The 15,752-nt window shown below is 41.7% G+C and overlaps 1 protein-coding gene across 1 annotated transcript in view; it reads left to right on the forward strand.

Moving 5' to 3' along the window:
* Positions 1 to 15,752, forward strand: part of OBSCN (obscurin, cytoskeletal calmodulin and titin-interacting RhoGEF) — a 180,612-nt gene that overhangs the window by 50,992 nt on the left and 113,868 nt on the right. The window contains 13 exon segments of the mRNA XM_040550191.1: positions 1,827 to 2,093; positions 2,449 to 2,561; positions 3,287 to 3,440; positions 4,811 to 4,972; positions 5,517 to 5,621; positions 6,291 to 6,557; positions 7,224 to 7,493; positions 8,299 to 8,565; positions 9,800 to 10,066; positions 12,228 to 12,494; positions 13,486 to 13,755; positions 14,532 to 14,798; positions 15,301 to 15,567. Coding sequence (XP_040406125.1) covers positions 1,827 to 2,093; positions 2,449 to 2,561; positions 3,287 to 3,440; positions 4,811 to 4,972; positions 5,517 to 5,621; positions 6,291 to 6,557; positions 7,224 to 7,493; positions 8,299 to 8,565; positions 9,800 to 10,066; positions 12,228 to 12,494; positions 13,486 to 13,755; positions 14,532 to 14,798; positions 15,301 to 15,567 — 2,943 coding nt within the window.

Here is a 15,752-nt window from a genome sequence, read left to right on the forward strand (position 1 = left end):
GCCAAAGCAGGTTGCTTAGAGCAGGTTGCACAGGTAGGCGTCCAGACGGGCCTTGACTGTCTCCAGAGAAGGAGACTCCACGACCTCCCTGGGCAGCCTGTTCCAGTGCTCCATCACCCTCACCGGGAAGAAGTTCTTTGGCATGTTGGTGCAGAACTTCCTGTGCTCTATCTTGTGGCCATTACCCCTTGTCCTGTCCCCACAAACCACTGAAAAGAGGTTGGCCAAATCCCTCTGTCTCCCACACCTCAGGTATTTATACACATTGATGAGATCCCCTCTCAGTCTTCTTTTCTCCAGGCTGAACAGACCCAGGTCTCTCAGCCTTTCCTCATAGGGAAGATGCTCCAGGCCCCGTATCATCTTTGTGGCCCTCCGCTGGACTCTTTCCAGGGGACCCCTGTCTTTTTTGTACCGGGGAGCCCAGAACTGGGCACAGTAAAATTCACAGTATTCATATTTTGCAGCTCATGAAACTGAAGGAGAGTAAGACGCAGACCTTAAGCATACATGCCAAGCCACATGTGTGTGCTATCATGTCAAACCACTGCAAAGAACTCCTCATGGCCAATAAAGCCATGAGACTCTCCCAATCATCCAAGCCTTAGTTATGAGGTGCAGCAGGAATGAGGCAGTGTACAGGAATCTCACTTGACTGTAGGGATTCCACATCCAAGTCCTCCAGCTGACATGGGAGTGGGTGCTCACACTGCTTTATGGCAGAAGCAAGACCTTGAAAGTGGAAGTCTAAAATTACGCTCCATCTTTTGGCATTTAAGCAAATGTCTTCTTTTTAGTTAAATATATCGTTTAGAGCTCATATTGAGGTCAGCAGATATTCTTTAAATGCTCACAGTCTAGGAAAATGAGCTACTATTATTTAGTGCTGACCTTTAGGCTAAGAAGCCTGATTTTAGAGGAGTGTGGGGCTTTTCTTGTTTTTTTGTTTGCCTTTTCTTTTTTTAAACACCAAGCTGGACTGATACTGTCTGGCTTGAAAGTGCTTTTAGAGCAAGGTAAAAAAGGAATAAGAACGCAAAAATCTATGGATTTACTCCAGTATAAAAGATGCTTAACCAAAAGATCAGTGTCTGTTCCGATCTTAAGATGCCAGCAGATCCTAAAACCAACTGAGCTGCTCAAACCAATGTCCTATTGGCCTGAATATTTTATTTTGATAAATAAAACATCTCCAGGAGGAGATATTTGAGGAAGACTTAAATAAAAATAACTCCTGAGTAAAGTGATCCTCCTTTTGATACGCCTCTAAGTTTTCATCAGGGAAAAGCATAATTAGGTCAATTAATTATAGCAGAAGTTATCCTAAGAACATGGATATAAAATTTCAAATCTCTTGACATGAACTATTGTCTATTAAAATAAATCCTGTAGAAGTTCTGCCATTCCCCAGCTGTTTGCTGCTTTATGATGAGAAGGCCTTTGTAAAAGTAATTTTTTTTCCAGTCCTGTGTACAGTACAAGGTGAGGATATATCTACGGGGCAATTTACTGAGTTAAAAATTGCTATACTATTTAGTTGATTTCTGGTCTAGACAGTGGGTGATTGCGGGGGGAACTGGCTAGAAAAAGGGCCCTGCAATGTTTGTGGGACCTATTTTTCTCAGCTGAAAGCATCCATTTAAGAAGAGCAGCCATACTAGCAGTATGGTCAGGGACAGATATTTTATTTTTGTTTTTTTTTGCAAAGGTGGTTCTTTAATTGGCAAATGCTGTACTCATGTGAGGAAGCAATGTATTTTGGAAGTCCTGATGCAATTTCTCAGCTGTTGCTGTGAGATATCCAACTTGTCCATGTTGTTTTTCAGTGAGGCAGATCAAGCTGGTGAAAGGCCTTCAGCCCCTCGAAGTCTCTGAGAAAGGGACTGTCACCTTTGAGGTGGAGGTGTCCCATGAGGATGTGGAAGGGACCTGGCAGAAGGACGGCGTTCGGCTGAAGCCTGCCCCGAATATCAGTATGGGCGTCCAGGGGAAGAAACATTCACTGACACTTTCTTCTGTGACTCTTGAAGATGCAGGACTCATCTCCTTCAAAGCAGATGGCATTCATTCATCAGGGAGGCTCACTGTGACAGGTACACTGACCCCAAAGTCTGAGGCGCTGTTTGGTGTGGCACGTGGTTATTTGCTCCTGTCCCCAGAGAGTAAGCCTTTAAGAGGGCAACAAGCTTTCTTCATCAGTAACATTCCCCTCAAATATCAACAGGATTATTGTAACATCATTGTCACTAGTACATGTAATGATAATGTGTTCAAAACAATAGTATTTGGGGGTTTGTTTTCATTTAGAAGTTAAATTAAACATGGAAAACAGGCACAAGGCTCTGCCTATCCATTCTTCCTTGTGCCAGATGTTTCTAGAGACCTCATTCCCTACTAACTGGACATCCTTTTGTATTTGTCTCTCTCTCTTTTTTTTTTTCTTTCTAGAATTGCCTGTGAAAATCAGCAAACCGTTGGTAGACGCTAGTGTAACTCAGAAGGACAAGGTCACATTTGAGTGTGAGCTGTCCAGGCCCAACGTGGATGTTAAGTGGTTCAAGGTACAGCATGTGATGGGCAGTGGTATTTTCATTTCTGATTTCTCTGGAAATGAGAGCCTTTAATTTCACTTCCGAGGGATGTAAGCCTTTGCTGTACAGGTCTCAGCATTGCTCTCTTGCCTTTATGTTCATTTATTTGCCCAGTTCATCACTACTTGTTATTTACCAGATACATTAATTAGTTTGAATTTTCTCTTGCATTTTAAGTGAATGTCTGAGCTCTTTTTGCACAGAATGTGAGCACTGTTATTGATAGGAGTGCAGTCTTTTGCTTCAGTTCATACCTAGCAGTTCTCACACAGGATTTGTAGCCTCATTGGGAACTATGGTTTAAAGTGAGATCTCAGTTCCCTTTGTACCTGATAGCCTAGGGATGAGCTCAGACACTTCATGTACCTTCCTTGGGGTTCATCTGATTCTTCCCTTAGATGGGGATAACATCATTTCTTCAAGCTAATGTCCAAATGGGTTTATTGCCAATCCTGTACAGTGCCTTAAGTCTGCAAATAGCTGTCACAGGTCGGCCAAAATTCGTGCATGTTCTTCAGCCATTCCTACATGTTGACAGCTTTGTGCTGTGCTCAAGTTTCAGCATATGTTCCAGTAAGCACAGATCCATTAAGTCCAGTGAGACAGGTGAATTAAGCATAGATCAGAATGCTCCTTTTGCTCAGTGCAGATTAAGAATTGCTGACGGTGATCTGATTTGGCCTTTTCCCTTCTAGGATGGGAAGGAGCTCCAGCAAAGTAAAAAAGTGGGGATTGTTTCCCAAGGAAATAAGAGAAGTCTCATTATTCACAAGTGTGAATATGAAGACCAGGGAACCTACATGTGTAAAGCAGCTGAAGACAAGACATCAGCTACTCTAAAGGTTCATGGTATGTTCAACTGAAAGAGGAAATAACCCCTACTGCAGTATTTTACTCCACAGTAAGAAATGCTTCACGGACAGTTTGTGCATTTCTCAGTTACTATTTTGGATACCTTTCTCTTCTTAGTGAGAAAATACTGGCAGAGCTGTTGTGTTCTTGTTCTATCCTTAGAGGAGTTATTTTTGGAAGAAGTACTAACTTATTTTTCCATTTATTAGAAGTCATTTCTGTTCTCTGGAATTTACATGGTGTTTCTGAATGGGCAAGTTAGCAGATACTGGACAGTCTGGCACAAAGCAGGGCATCAGTGGCTGACACACACATGGTTTGGTTTAGCTTCTGCCATTGTCATAGAGGGACTTTGCCTGAACCAGACAAGCCCTGGGAATGATCTCAAGATTTGCCATACTTTTTATGTAGTAAATGCTAAGGAAAGTGTAAAGATTTCTGACTGCATCTCTTCTTCATACTCAAGACAGATTTTCCCTCCATATGTTGCACTGGATAAGCACCAGATGTATTTTGTCACCAGGCTCTGAAGCACCAGATCATAAGTGCTGAAGGCCAGTTACTGAACAGACAGGTCTGCTGTGCCCTGGCAGATTTGTTTTCCAAAGGGACATCTTAAAAGACAAATCAGCTTTTTCTTATTTCTTACTAGTTGCTGTCCTCATGTGGCCACTTGGGTTCAGCATTAGCAATTTCTTCATAAACATCTGTCCTGTTCCATAGCTCTGCTGAACTCCCCTTTTCTCCCTGACCTTGTGACTGGGATGGGTCAATTTATATCTGAACTTGTTCCTGGGGCTAATCCAGGATGTATCAAGACCTGTCCTTTCAAAATGAAAGGACTGCAGTAGCACAGAAATATGGATCAGTTCTGACATAAACAAGTGCAGATCTATGGAGTTAAAGGGGATTATACCAAGTTCAAGGGATTCTTAAACAAAGGTACCCCCTAGGTAAAACATGGCTGATACAGTCTGGGCACACAAGCAAAGGAATGAGAGAGGGGTATGCAGAGAAGCATAAGAATGAGACAGGTTTATAGTGACACGAGATTGTAGGGGTGTGTCTAGTTTTCCTTGGCAGATTTTTCTTCCATTAATATGTTTAGACAGGTTTTAAAAGACATTAAAGTTCTGGCTTCCATAAAATCCAGTTGCAGTGAGCTCCACTGCCATTAGTAATTCTATCTGTGGGTTCAAGTGCAAAATGTATTTGCTGTATTGAAGAAAGATACCATCCATGAAGGGAAGGTGGTTTAGAATAAAATGCCATCTCATTTTTTTTTCCAGGCAAGTATGCATAAGGTAAAGACGCTGCACTCAGCTATGTAGAAACCCCAATAAATATTTGTCTCTATGATTTCACAGCCCGAGATATCAAGATTGTTAAACCACTGGAAGATGTGGAAGTGAATGAATATGAGAGTGCATCTTTCGTCTGTGAGATTTCACACGACGAGGTCCAAACCCAGTGGTACAAAGATGACAGCAAGCTGAAGGCTGATGACAATATTAGAATGCGTCAAGATGGTAGGAATTCAAATGGGAATCTTATCCTTGAGTGGGGGGGTGGGTTGGGAGAATAAGCAGAACGGTCTGACCTCTGAACTCAAGTTAAGACGGTTCAGCAGAGAGCTCCCCTTTTGTTTTGGGGCTGCAGTTAGGCTGGGGCAATGACATGGTGGGAACTTTAGTGTGCCAAATCTGGTGTTATGCCACCATCCCATGCTGCCAGCAGCAGGTAGGAAATCAATGCAATTTGTTCCAAAGAGGCAGTAAAAAGGGCAGTCAGTTAATCTCTCAAAGGAGTTTGTGTCTGACAGTGGGTGGGATCCTTCTGTTTCAAGTAATTTTCTGATGATGGGAGCTGCATTCAGTCCGTCCTTGGAGAAGCTGTGTTTAGGTTACGCTTTGTTACAGGGATGTGGATGTAGGGGAATGGTCAGCTTTGCTGCCACAAGAACAGGTAGTAATGCTCTGAAACCAGACAGGTGGTGCCGACCTGGCAATGTGCTTTGGAGAGTGAAGCTGTTTGCTCACAGGCAGCTGTGTGTGGTTGTGTGTCTGTTCTCAGGAAAGACCTATTCGCTGACTTACACGCGTGTCCAAGTCAAAGATGCAGCAGAGATCAAATTTGTCGCTGAAAAGGCAGAATCTCATGCCCAGCTTAGAGTGAAAGGTAATTACACTTTTGATAACAATACCGCTTAAATTGTCTCCTGTTATAAATCAACCAATTTCCCTTACTTTTAATGTGAAGAAAGTTAAACAGCACTTAAAGCTTTCACAAAAATAAAAACTTCTACCAACCTTTGTTCAGGTGAAATATCCATGTCACTGTTGAGGATTTACTTTTGCTAAGTCAAACAATTCATTTTCTCACGAGGTTGATTTCCTACTTTAGACATTGAGTTTCATGTTTGGACTGTGAGGGACAAAAAAGACATGGTTTGACTTTCATTTTCTCTTGTTGGCTTTTGTTTAGAAAGAAAACATTTTATTTTTTTTTTTAATGTACAGCTTAAATATGTGATAGAGAAAGTGAAGGAAGACATTTGAGCAAACACGCTGAGAAAGAGCTCAGGAAATCTCTTATCAGTCCCCATCCTTGTTGAGTAAATTACTTATTATCTCTGCAATTCAGCCATCCAAGTGGTAAAATAGGGATAGCAAGTCTTTCTTTCATTACCTCTTTACTTGCTGTGTGTTAGATGAGTGCTTAACACGGTGGGGACTCCTGTCATCATCCAAATAACTATCCACAAAAGAAATATTGCTTTTGAGATTTTAATTGACACCTTTCACAGGAACTGCACCAATTATTGCATCTTTTTTTCACTCCTTTTAGAGCTGCCTGTAAAAATTGTGAAGCCTTTGCGGGATAAGATTGCACTTGAAAAACATCGGGGATTCCTGGAATGCCAAGTATCTCGTGCCAACGCTGAAGTTAAATGGTATAAAAAGGATATGGAAATTCACCCTAGTGACAAATATGAAATTGTGAGCGAAGGTGTCTATCGGAAACTCATCATCAATGATGCAGATTATGAAGATGAGGACACATACACTTGTGATGCCTTTGATGACAAAAGCAGTGCTCATTTCTTTGTTGAAGGTAGTAAACAATTTTTCCTCGCAGAATACATTGGAAAGGCTGATTCAAAAGCCCTTGTCATTTACTTCAAAAACACAAGACCACTTATAGTTTTTTCATTCAGTGCAGATTTAGTGTGAATTCCATTGATATTGCTTCTTAGTAGGATTATAAGAGCAGGAATGTCTTGGAAAATTGTACATTCTCTTAAGGAGGGTGGTTAATTCATGTTCTGGAGAACTTTTTAAGATCTACTGAACAACGCTTGTTCAGAGAAAAGTTGCTATAGTTTACCAAAATCTTTCCTATTAACATTATCTGCATTTCACTGACCCTCTATTGCATTTATATATGAAATAATAAGTAATAAAATTTTCCATATGTAATTCCAGTTATAGCTCCAAGAGTTTGATGTCAGGATGGGAAGGTGGTGGTCTGCTTTAGAAATTGGACTGGGAGTCAGGAGATCTGGATCCTCTCTTGAGGTTGTCATAGTCTTACTGTCTGAGCTGTTAGCAGCAATATGTATTTATTATTTAGAAAAAGAAAAAGGGATTTTTTAAGGCCTTTTGAGCCTGGTTCACTATTCAAGTGCAGTAAAGATGGCATGAATGTGCAGGATGACAATCAAAGAGCTCTTTCATGGATCTTAAATCTCTGCTTTCTCTTGCTCCATCTTTCATCCAGAGCAATCCATTAACATTGTAAAGGAGCTGTGTGATGAGGACGTGACTGAGCCAGAAGAAGCCAAATTTGAATGTGAGATATCCATTCCATCTGTGAAACCCCCCAAATGGTATCTACGTGGAGAAGTCTTACAGGCTGGCAGAAACATTATCATGCAGCAAGAAGGCACCATCCACCGGCTGACAATACTGAAAACCAGCGCTGATATGACAGGCACCGTTCAGTTCTCCATCGGCAAATCAAAATCCACAGCAAACCTGCTTGTCAGAGGTAATGTGATATGTTCTAGCTTGAATTAGATCATGAGAGATCCTTTCTCTCACAGTCTCTGGAAGCTAATTTTCCAGACATAGTGTTTAATGTGCAGGCTCCACTGCCTGGGATCTTTGAAATGTTGCGTGTATACCTGGAAGGTCTGCTAAGGTTCCCAATTACAAGTTGTTGGGCACTGAACGTGACAGCAATGTCTCAGAAATGTCTCAGCATCTGATTAATGGGTGTGGTGTGCCTAGTATTCAAATCTATAGAGCCAAGACTGTTTTTTCTTTTTTTTCTTGGCTTTACCAAAGTAGTCAAAACAGGTTAAATTTGCCCAGAGAATTTATTTTGTCGTATTTCTGAACTAGACAAGTTTGCTGGCAGATTTCCTTAATTCACTTTTTCATTGATTTGATCTGGGACGAAGCTTCAGGACTTTTCCTCTTCTGTTGTCACCATTGTAAATGTCTCCAATCACATCCTGAAGTCCTTGGTTTGTTTCTAATTCACTCTTACTTGAGTAAAGTCCTCAATCAGAGAGCAATTCAATAAGCACTGAACCAGAACTGGACCATGCATTTGGTGCAATATTATTGTACAGAAATGTAGTCACCAGTATCCCCTATAGATTATTGTACTGTTTTAGCTTCAAGGTAAATCAGGTCCATAACAGAAACCTGTAGCATCACCTGAGCAGCTCACAGAACTGTTGTGAACATGAAATACATGAAATTAATTGGCATGAAATACAGAGTAGAAACTTTCCTCTTCTTCACATTGCATTCATCCTTTCTTCTTTTCCAACCCTGCTTTGCAGATTACCATATACAGATCACCAGGAAGATGGAGGATAAGACAGCTTTGGAACGCCATTCTGTCATCCTGTCTTGTGACTTCAGGCCTTCTCCAAAGGTTGTGAAGTGGTTCAAGGGCCACACACCCATCGAGCCCTCTGAAAAGTACAAGATCAAGCGGGAGAAGCATTCAGCAGAGCTCAAGATTCTGAAGGTGAAGCCTGAAGATGCTGGTGTGTACAAGTGCAGGGCAGGAAATGCGGAGACCGAAGCCACACTGACAGTTGAAGGTATGAGCAGTTTGCAGCAGGGAGGCTTGCCTGTTGCATATCTTTACTTTCAGTATTTCTCTCTAGATTTTTTATCTTTTTGAGGTCAAAATCTACAGTTCTCTTCTGTTAATTTGATATAAGCGTACCATTTTCTCTGATCTATTTATATTATGCACTGTGCTGATATTCCAACATAATGAAATCCAGCATTTACCATCAAATAGAATATGTACATGGAAGGGCAGTGTCTGGGTAAGGTGCTGGGATTAGGCAGAAGTGTATTTGTCTTTCTTAAGGCACATCATTTTCCCTTACCGCACTCTTTTGGAACTCTTTGATACTTTTAGCTAAAAATGTTTTCCTTGTGTTTAACTGCTATAGGCCTCTGATTTTTTGTGCACCTTTGTGGTTTTCATTTCCACTGACCGCTGTGTCAGCTTTTATCTGTAATATATCTGTTACTGGTGTTCTGTCACATCCTGGTATAGCAGTACTGTTTAGCCAGTTCTTCCCCTCTGGTGAAACTGGAAGAGAAGTTGATCTCTGTGTCACTTTCAACAAGACTTGGAGGCAGGCTGCTGAATCATTTCCAGCTGTCCAGGAAGCAGCTTTTGGTAACAGTTTGGCCTTGCAGAGGTTCATCCAAATGACAAGATTTTTTAATTCTCCAAAACCCTCTTCTGAGTTAACCAGTCCTTGAGAAAAAGCACTTCATGTGTAGAGAAGCTTCAAAGACAAACTTCTGGTCAAGGACTGGAAAAGAAAATAATTCACTTCCTGTTGCTCCCTAAACCTCAGCAAATTGTTTTATCTCTGTAGTAGCTGTTTGTGGCCAAAACCCTTGTTTTCATATAATCTTCTTTGTGATTCTTTCCCTGGCAGTGAGTCAGGGATGATGTACACACCGTGTATGTGTGTGTGCAGTGACTAGAATACAGGGACTGGAGCTCTGAGGGGTATTTAGACATCACTGTGATGTTATTACCATTTCAGAAGAATTACTTATCTTTAAATAAACGAAAAAGATTCATGTGTGAAAGGAGAATTGAGGGCTCTGGACAACATAGTCTTTTGTAATGGATGCTGTTCTGTTGGACTAAGTGCAGAACCAAGTAAATGAAATGTATTGGCCTGTGATGTTCAGGAGATGAGGCTAAATCATTTAATAAACCCTGAACACTGTGAAATCTGTTTGTGTAACAGTACTAATATATAGCAACAGTGGTAATGGTACACCTTGTTTATCCAACAGCCCGCAACGTAGAAGTAATCAAACACCTGCAGGATGTGGAAATTGAAGAAGAGAGCTCTGCTGTCTTCTCCTGTGAGCTGACCCATGATGACGAGGATGTGGAATGGTTCCTGAACGGCACCCTCCTTTACACCAACAATTTCAATGACATCAAGAATGTTGGCAACTGCTACACGCTGACGATGAAGCAGGTCAAGCCTGAAGATGCTGGCACAGTGACAATGAAGTCAGACAAGGTGTCAGAGACCGCGCATCTGAAGGTGATAGGTGGGTCTGATCATACTCTTCAAGAACTAAGAGACGTAAAGCAGGTATTACTTACCATATCCATGCAGCAATCCTCCTTCTAAGCCTCACCCCTCTGGGGGGATAAGTGTTCAGGTGCTTTCTTCTAGTTTAAGTTTCTACTGTAGCTGATGATTTTCCTAAGGAAAATTGTTTTGGTGTCCTGCCAAAAATTTCCATAGCTCTTTATCATTCTTTTACTTATCATAATTATAGTTTCAAGTGCAATTTCCTTTACTTGTTGCTCTCTTAAATAGTATGTAGTCTAAATACTGTTGTTTCTAAAGATTTTCTTTTTGACTGTAAGGAGCTGAGCTTCAGTGTACCTTCAAGGGTAGGGCACACTTTTCAGTGTATCTATCATCAAGTTGGACTGATTCAAATGAGCAAAACGAATGAAATTTGCTGCTGTCCTTAATGTTTTCAAGTTTGCTCACAGAACTGAATTGCTGTGGTTTAACATTCTCATGCATCAGCTAAGCCATAGTAAGTTGAATGATATTATTTCAAGCATGCTGGAAACATGAGGTAAAGCTTCTATCAAAATTTAAAAATCATATTTTCTTTAGAAATACACCTGTTTCTAAAGGCATGCTCAGGTAACTCATAGAGATTTGTTGCCATAAATTAACTCCATCATGTATCTGCATTGTTCCAGGATAGAAGTGTCAGTGGGAAATGTTCTGAGACATTCTCTCTGAAAGTCAGAGAGTCTAATATCCTACATATTCTTGTAGGAAATCAGAGACCATTCTTCACGTGTTTTGCCTCCTGGTCATCACTAATTTGTTTTTCCTAGAGCATCAGAAAAAATTAAATCTTTCACTCTACCTACTCAGAGAGTCTGAAGTATTTCCTCTTCTTCCTTTCTTTTATACCTGGTCAAAAAATTCCCCTGAATTTCTGCATGAAATATATTTTAAGATAAATAAAGGGAATTAATGCCCTTTAGAGGCAAGAGCAAAGATGTTCATAGAATCATAGAATATCCCGAGTTGGAAGGGACCCATAAGGATCATCAAGTCCAACTCCTGGCACCGCACAGGTCTGCCCAAAAGTTTAGACCATGTGACTAAGTGCACAGGCCAATCTCTTCTTAAATTCAGACAGGCTTGGTGCAGTGACTATTTCACTGGGGAGCCTGTTCCAGTGTGCGACCACCCTCTCGGTGAAGAACCTCTTCCTGATGTCCAACCTAACCTTCCCCTGCCTCAGCTTCACACCATTCCCTCGGGTCCTGTCACTGGTGATAACAGAGAATAGGTCATCTGCCTCTCCACTCCCTCTTGCGAGGAAGTTGTAGACTGCGATGAGGTCCCCCCTCAGCCTCCTCTTCTCCAGGCTGAACAGGCCCAGTGACCTCAGCCGCTCCTCATACGTCTTACCCTCTAGGCCCTTCACCACCTTCATCGCCCTCCTCTGGACACTCTCCAGCGGTTTAATGTCCTTTTTGTACTGTGGTGCCCAGAACTGCACACAGTACTCGAGGTGAGGCTGCATCAGTGCAGAGTAGAGCAGGACAATCACTTCCCTCGACTGACAGGAGAGTGTGCAGCATATCCTTTTATTTCTACTGCCTACTGTATGAGTTCTGCTTCATACAAAGACAGTGCCAGCTCTCCAGCTTCAGAATAGCTACATCCCAATTATTTTCCTTCACATGTGTTTCTTATAACCACCTGACCACTTTCCACTTGTGCACTGCTGCAAGAAGCAAGGAAATTCCCAGAGAACATTTTCTTCTTCTTCATGATGCATGCAAGGTTTCCCTTACTTAGGCTATCTTGTTGAGCGTCTTCTAAGTATGAAGCTATTCCTTTGGCCTTCACTAAGGCCGTACATGTCTGATTCAAGCCCTATTCTCTGTGACTGCATCTCCCTTGGGATCACCTCTGCCTGACAGATGACCCAACACAGACGAAAAAGGAGTCCATGCAATCTCAGAGAGAGACCACAATTGCAGTGCTGTCCTGATTTCCATAAAACTCATTCATATCATGAGTGTGAAACTGCTTTAGGTTCTATATTAGTATCGTCAGTTTTGGTAAGGGTTTACTTAAGCCCTCTTTAAATATCTGGTAGCAACTGAAAATTTCTCAGCTTAAATTCCTGGTTAATTCCTGTTTTGCTTGTTAAACTTCAGAGAAGCCTGCTGTCTTCATGAAGTCCTTGGATGATGTTTTTGGTGAGGAGCGAGGTGTAATTAAACTGGAATGTGAAGTCTCCAAAGAGAAGGTCAAACCTGTTTGGAAAAAGGATGGTGTGGTGCTCACTGCTGGCAACAAGTATGAGCAGATACAGTCTGGGAAGACTCTGTGTCTCCTTATCCATGACCTTGAAAAGACAGATGCAGGTTTATACACCTGTGATATTGACACTGATGTTGCCAAGTCAAAGGTCAACATTCAGGGTAAGTACTGTTGACAATTGCCAGTAAAGGGGTGCTGAAAATACATGTGGGTTGGTCCCTACATCTCACACCTATCCCCTCATGAACATAAATTGCCTCCACTATAAAACAGTGTTACTGGAATTTACCACAGTGATTTCTGAACAGTTCTTCTTGCTCTTTGTTGTAAGTATACCTTGTGTTTCCGTGAAAATCTCTGGATGTGTCAGGAATGTACCAGCAATGTTTTCTTTCTGAACATTCCTAAAGCGGAGAAACCCTCCCAGAAGAGCAACTGATTTCTCAAAACAAAACGATGCAATAAAAAATCACACCCCAAAGCAAAACACACACATACCAAAAGAAAAAAGGTGTGGCCGGGGGGGGGGGGGCGGGGCAAGAAAAGAAAAAAGCAGCTTGTTTCACATGGCTCAGCTAGTATTTCAGTCTGCTGTGGGAACACGAAAGCAGTTCAGTATTGTCTGCTGAAGAAGACAGCAATCCAATCTGTTCTCTAATCCTTGTGGCTTCTTGAAGGAAGGAGGAGTGTTCATGGCTTTTGAACTCTCATTGGTAACGAAACAAGTTTTGAATTTCAGTATGATTTGAACACCTGGAGGAGTAGGATGGTAACAAATACACAAATAAAAGCATTCCATTTCTCATCATGGGCAAAAACCTTTGTCTCATACAATATCCCAGAGTATTTCCGTCTGTTAGCTTTTCCTCATTACATCTTCACTCTGCTTCATGGAATGAGCTGTTCTCCACACAGTCCTTCCAGAGCAAAGCCAGGAGATTCACAAGTCCCTTTTGCTATAGCTTTCTGGTAATTCTGATTGGATAATGTCTGAGGAATTCTTTACATGTCAAATACATCAGTAAGGAATGCAGTAGCTTCCTGCAAATCCTGCAGATAAACCAGTCTGATGAGCTAAAAATGTCAGTACTACATCTCATGTCAATCGTAAATGCTTTTTCTTCTTATATTAACCTACATTTTGTCTTCCAGAACTGAACATTGGCATTACCAAACGGCTGAAGAACACTGAAATCCACGAGGGAGAAGACTGTATGTTTGAGTGCATTTTGTCCCATGAAAGCATTGATGACTTCAACTGGACACTGAATGGGAGCAAAGTGGAAAGTGGAGGGCGATTTAAAGCCTTTAACATGGGTCGGAAGTATACTCTGAGTATCAAAAGTGCGATTCCTGATGATAGTGGGGAAGTCATTTTCACTGCCCGTGGTCTAATCTCCAAGGCCTCTCTGGTTGTGAAAGGTAATGAGACCAGAGAGATTCTGGGGGTTGATATCTTCTACTCTCTTCTCATAAGGTGTCCCAGTAAACCATGAGGGCAAATTTGTGATATGGTTAAAGTGAATAGCAACCCTCTCTATGAGCCTTGAAGCACTGAGAATTTCCCTTAAAAGCAAGTAAAAGGGTGATTTTTTTTTTTTTTATAGATATGTGAGAATTGCAGAATACACTGAGTGGTGTTGGAAATGGCTAGTTCCACTTCTCACTCTGGCTAGTTCTATTAACAGTAGATAAAGAATGATCTGTTCAAATAACTGTAGGTGCAAATATCCTGTAAGTCTAAGCTGAAGGGATGGCCTTCGTGCCATCTAATTGTATGTGGTGGTTTTACCCAGCTGGGCAGCTAAACCCCACCACAACCGCTCTCTTTCTCCCCCTCCTCAGAAGAAGAGGGGGAGAAGAATGTATTTAGAGAGAGACACCCCACCCTAAGTATAAGCCTGCAGTAACTTCAGTGACAATAAAATGATGGCCTCTGAGAAGGATGCTGTCAAGATGAGTCCTAAATTCCTGTAAGTGATCATTGCTGTTCACTGAGAGCCTGTAACTTCAATTAATGTGCACTAAAGAACAAGATTAGATTGCTTTTGTCTCTCCCTTCCCCATCATAACCTGAATTATTCATTGGAGAACAAGAAAACTTCTTGGATATTTGAATTTGAAAAAAACACCCTAATCTTACTGCATTTCTCATTGTGTTTTTTACCTGGAACTCATTTATTTTTGTTTTCCCTCAGAAAAACCTACAGAGGTTACAAAACAACTGGAGGATAAAACAGCAGCAGCGGGGCAGGACATCAGCCTGAGCTGCGAATTGTCAAAGCCCGATGTGAGCATCAGGTGGTACAAGGATGGCAAAGCAATCCGAAAAAGCCAGAAGTATGACTTGCACCAAGAGGGAACACGGGCCATCCTGATCATCCATGACTCCACAGTCAAGGACAGTGGGGAGTACACCTGTGAGACAGAAGTCTCTAAAACGAAAGCCAGGATCACAGTGCAGGGTCAGTTGAAACACACACGGGCAGGCACTTACAAAAGCTGGGTTAAATATCAGCAATCTGTGGGGGGTGTTCTTCTGTTTTCTTAAGCAGGATCAACTATTGGTGTTCAAAAAATGTCATGGATTAAAGTCTTTTTTAAACAAAATCTGGAGACTGCATAATCTTCTGTGTTACTTAAAGAGCCAATCTATATTGGTAATTTGAATTAGTCTTTTTTGAATATGGGTGATTAAAACTATGCACAGTCTACCAGATGAGATCTCACCAGCAACTGTACAATGGCCTTAAACTTTCTAGATATCTTCTGGAAATATTTTACCTGGTATGTCCTATGTTGAGGGGTAGACTTGGTGATGATCTTAGACCCTTTCCATCTTTGCATGCTGTGATCCTGTAAGTGGGGGCAGAGGAGATTTAAGATGCCTCTGTATGCTCTGGACTTGTTGGGGTAACAAATATCTCTCTCTCCTCCTTCCCTCCTCCCCCTTTTTTTTCCTTCCAGAGAAACCTAATTACTTTGTCAAGGAACTTTCAGATCTGAAAGTTGATGAAAGTGGAATTGCAGTTTTTACGTGCCAGAGTGAGAAAGCCGCGTCCTCTGTGGTCTGGAGGAAAGGCATAGCTGAACTCAGGGCTAGCAAGAAATACGAGATCACGCAGAAAGGACACGTCCTGCAGCTGACCATAAATAATTTGGAGAAAAGTGACAGTGACACGTATACTTGCGACATTGGTGATGCTCAGTCCAGAGCCAAGCTAGTCGTGCAAGGTATGCGTGAGAGGAATAAGGCTGTTCATCCTGTTTTTCCAACAGCAAATGTTATTTTGGTGGAATTTGTACATTTATGGCAAATCTCTGGGACTGCAGCTGTCTGGCCTGATTAGAGGCTCTGTGCATGACATGTGCAGGAGGCCAAGTGCCCCAAAAGGGAAGGCTGTATGAACTAGAGCAGT

Source organism: Cygnus olor, chromosome 2, assembly GCF_009769625.2.
Source record: "Cygnus olor isolate bCygOlo1 chromosome 2, bCygOlo1.pri.v2, whole genome shotgun sequence".
Taxonomy (NCBI): Eukaryota; Metazoa; Chordata; class Aves; order Anseriformes; family Anatidae; genus Cygnus; species Cygnus olor.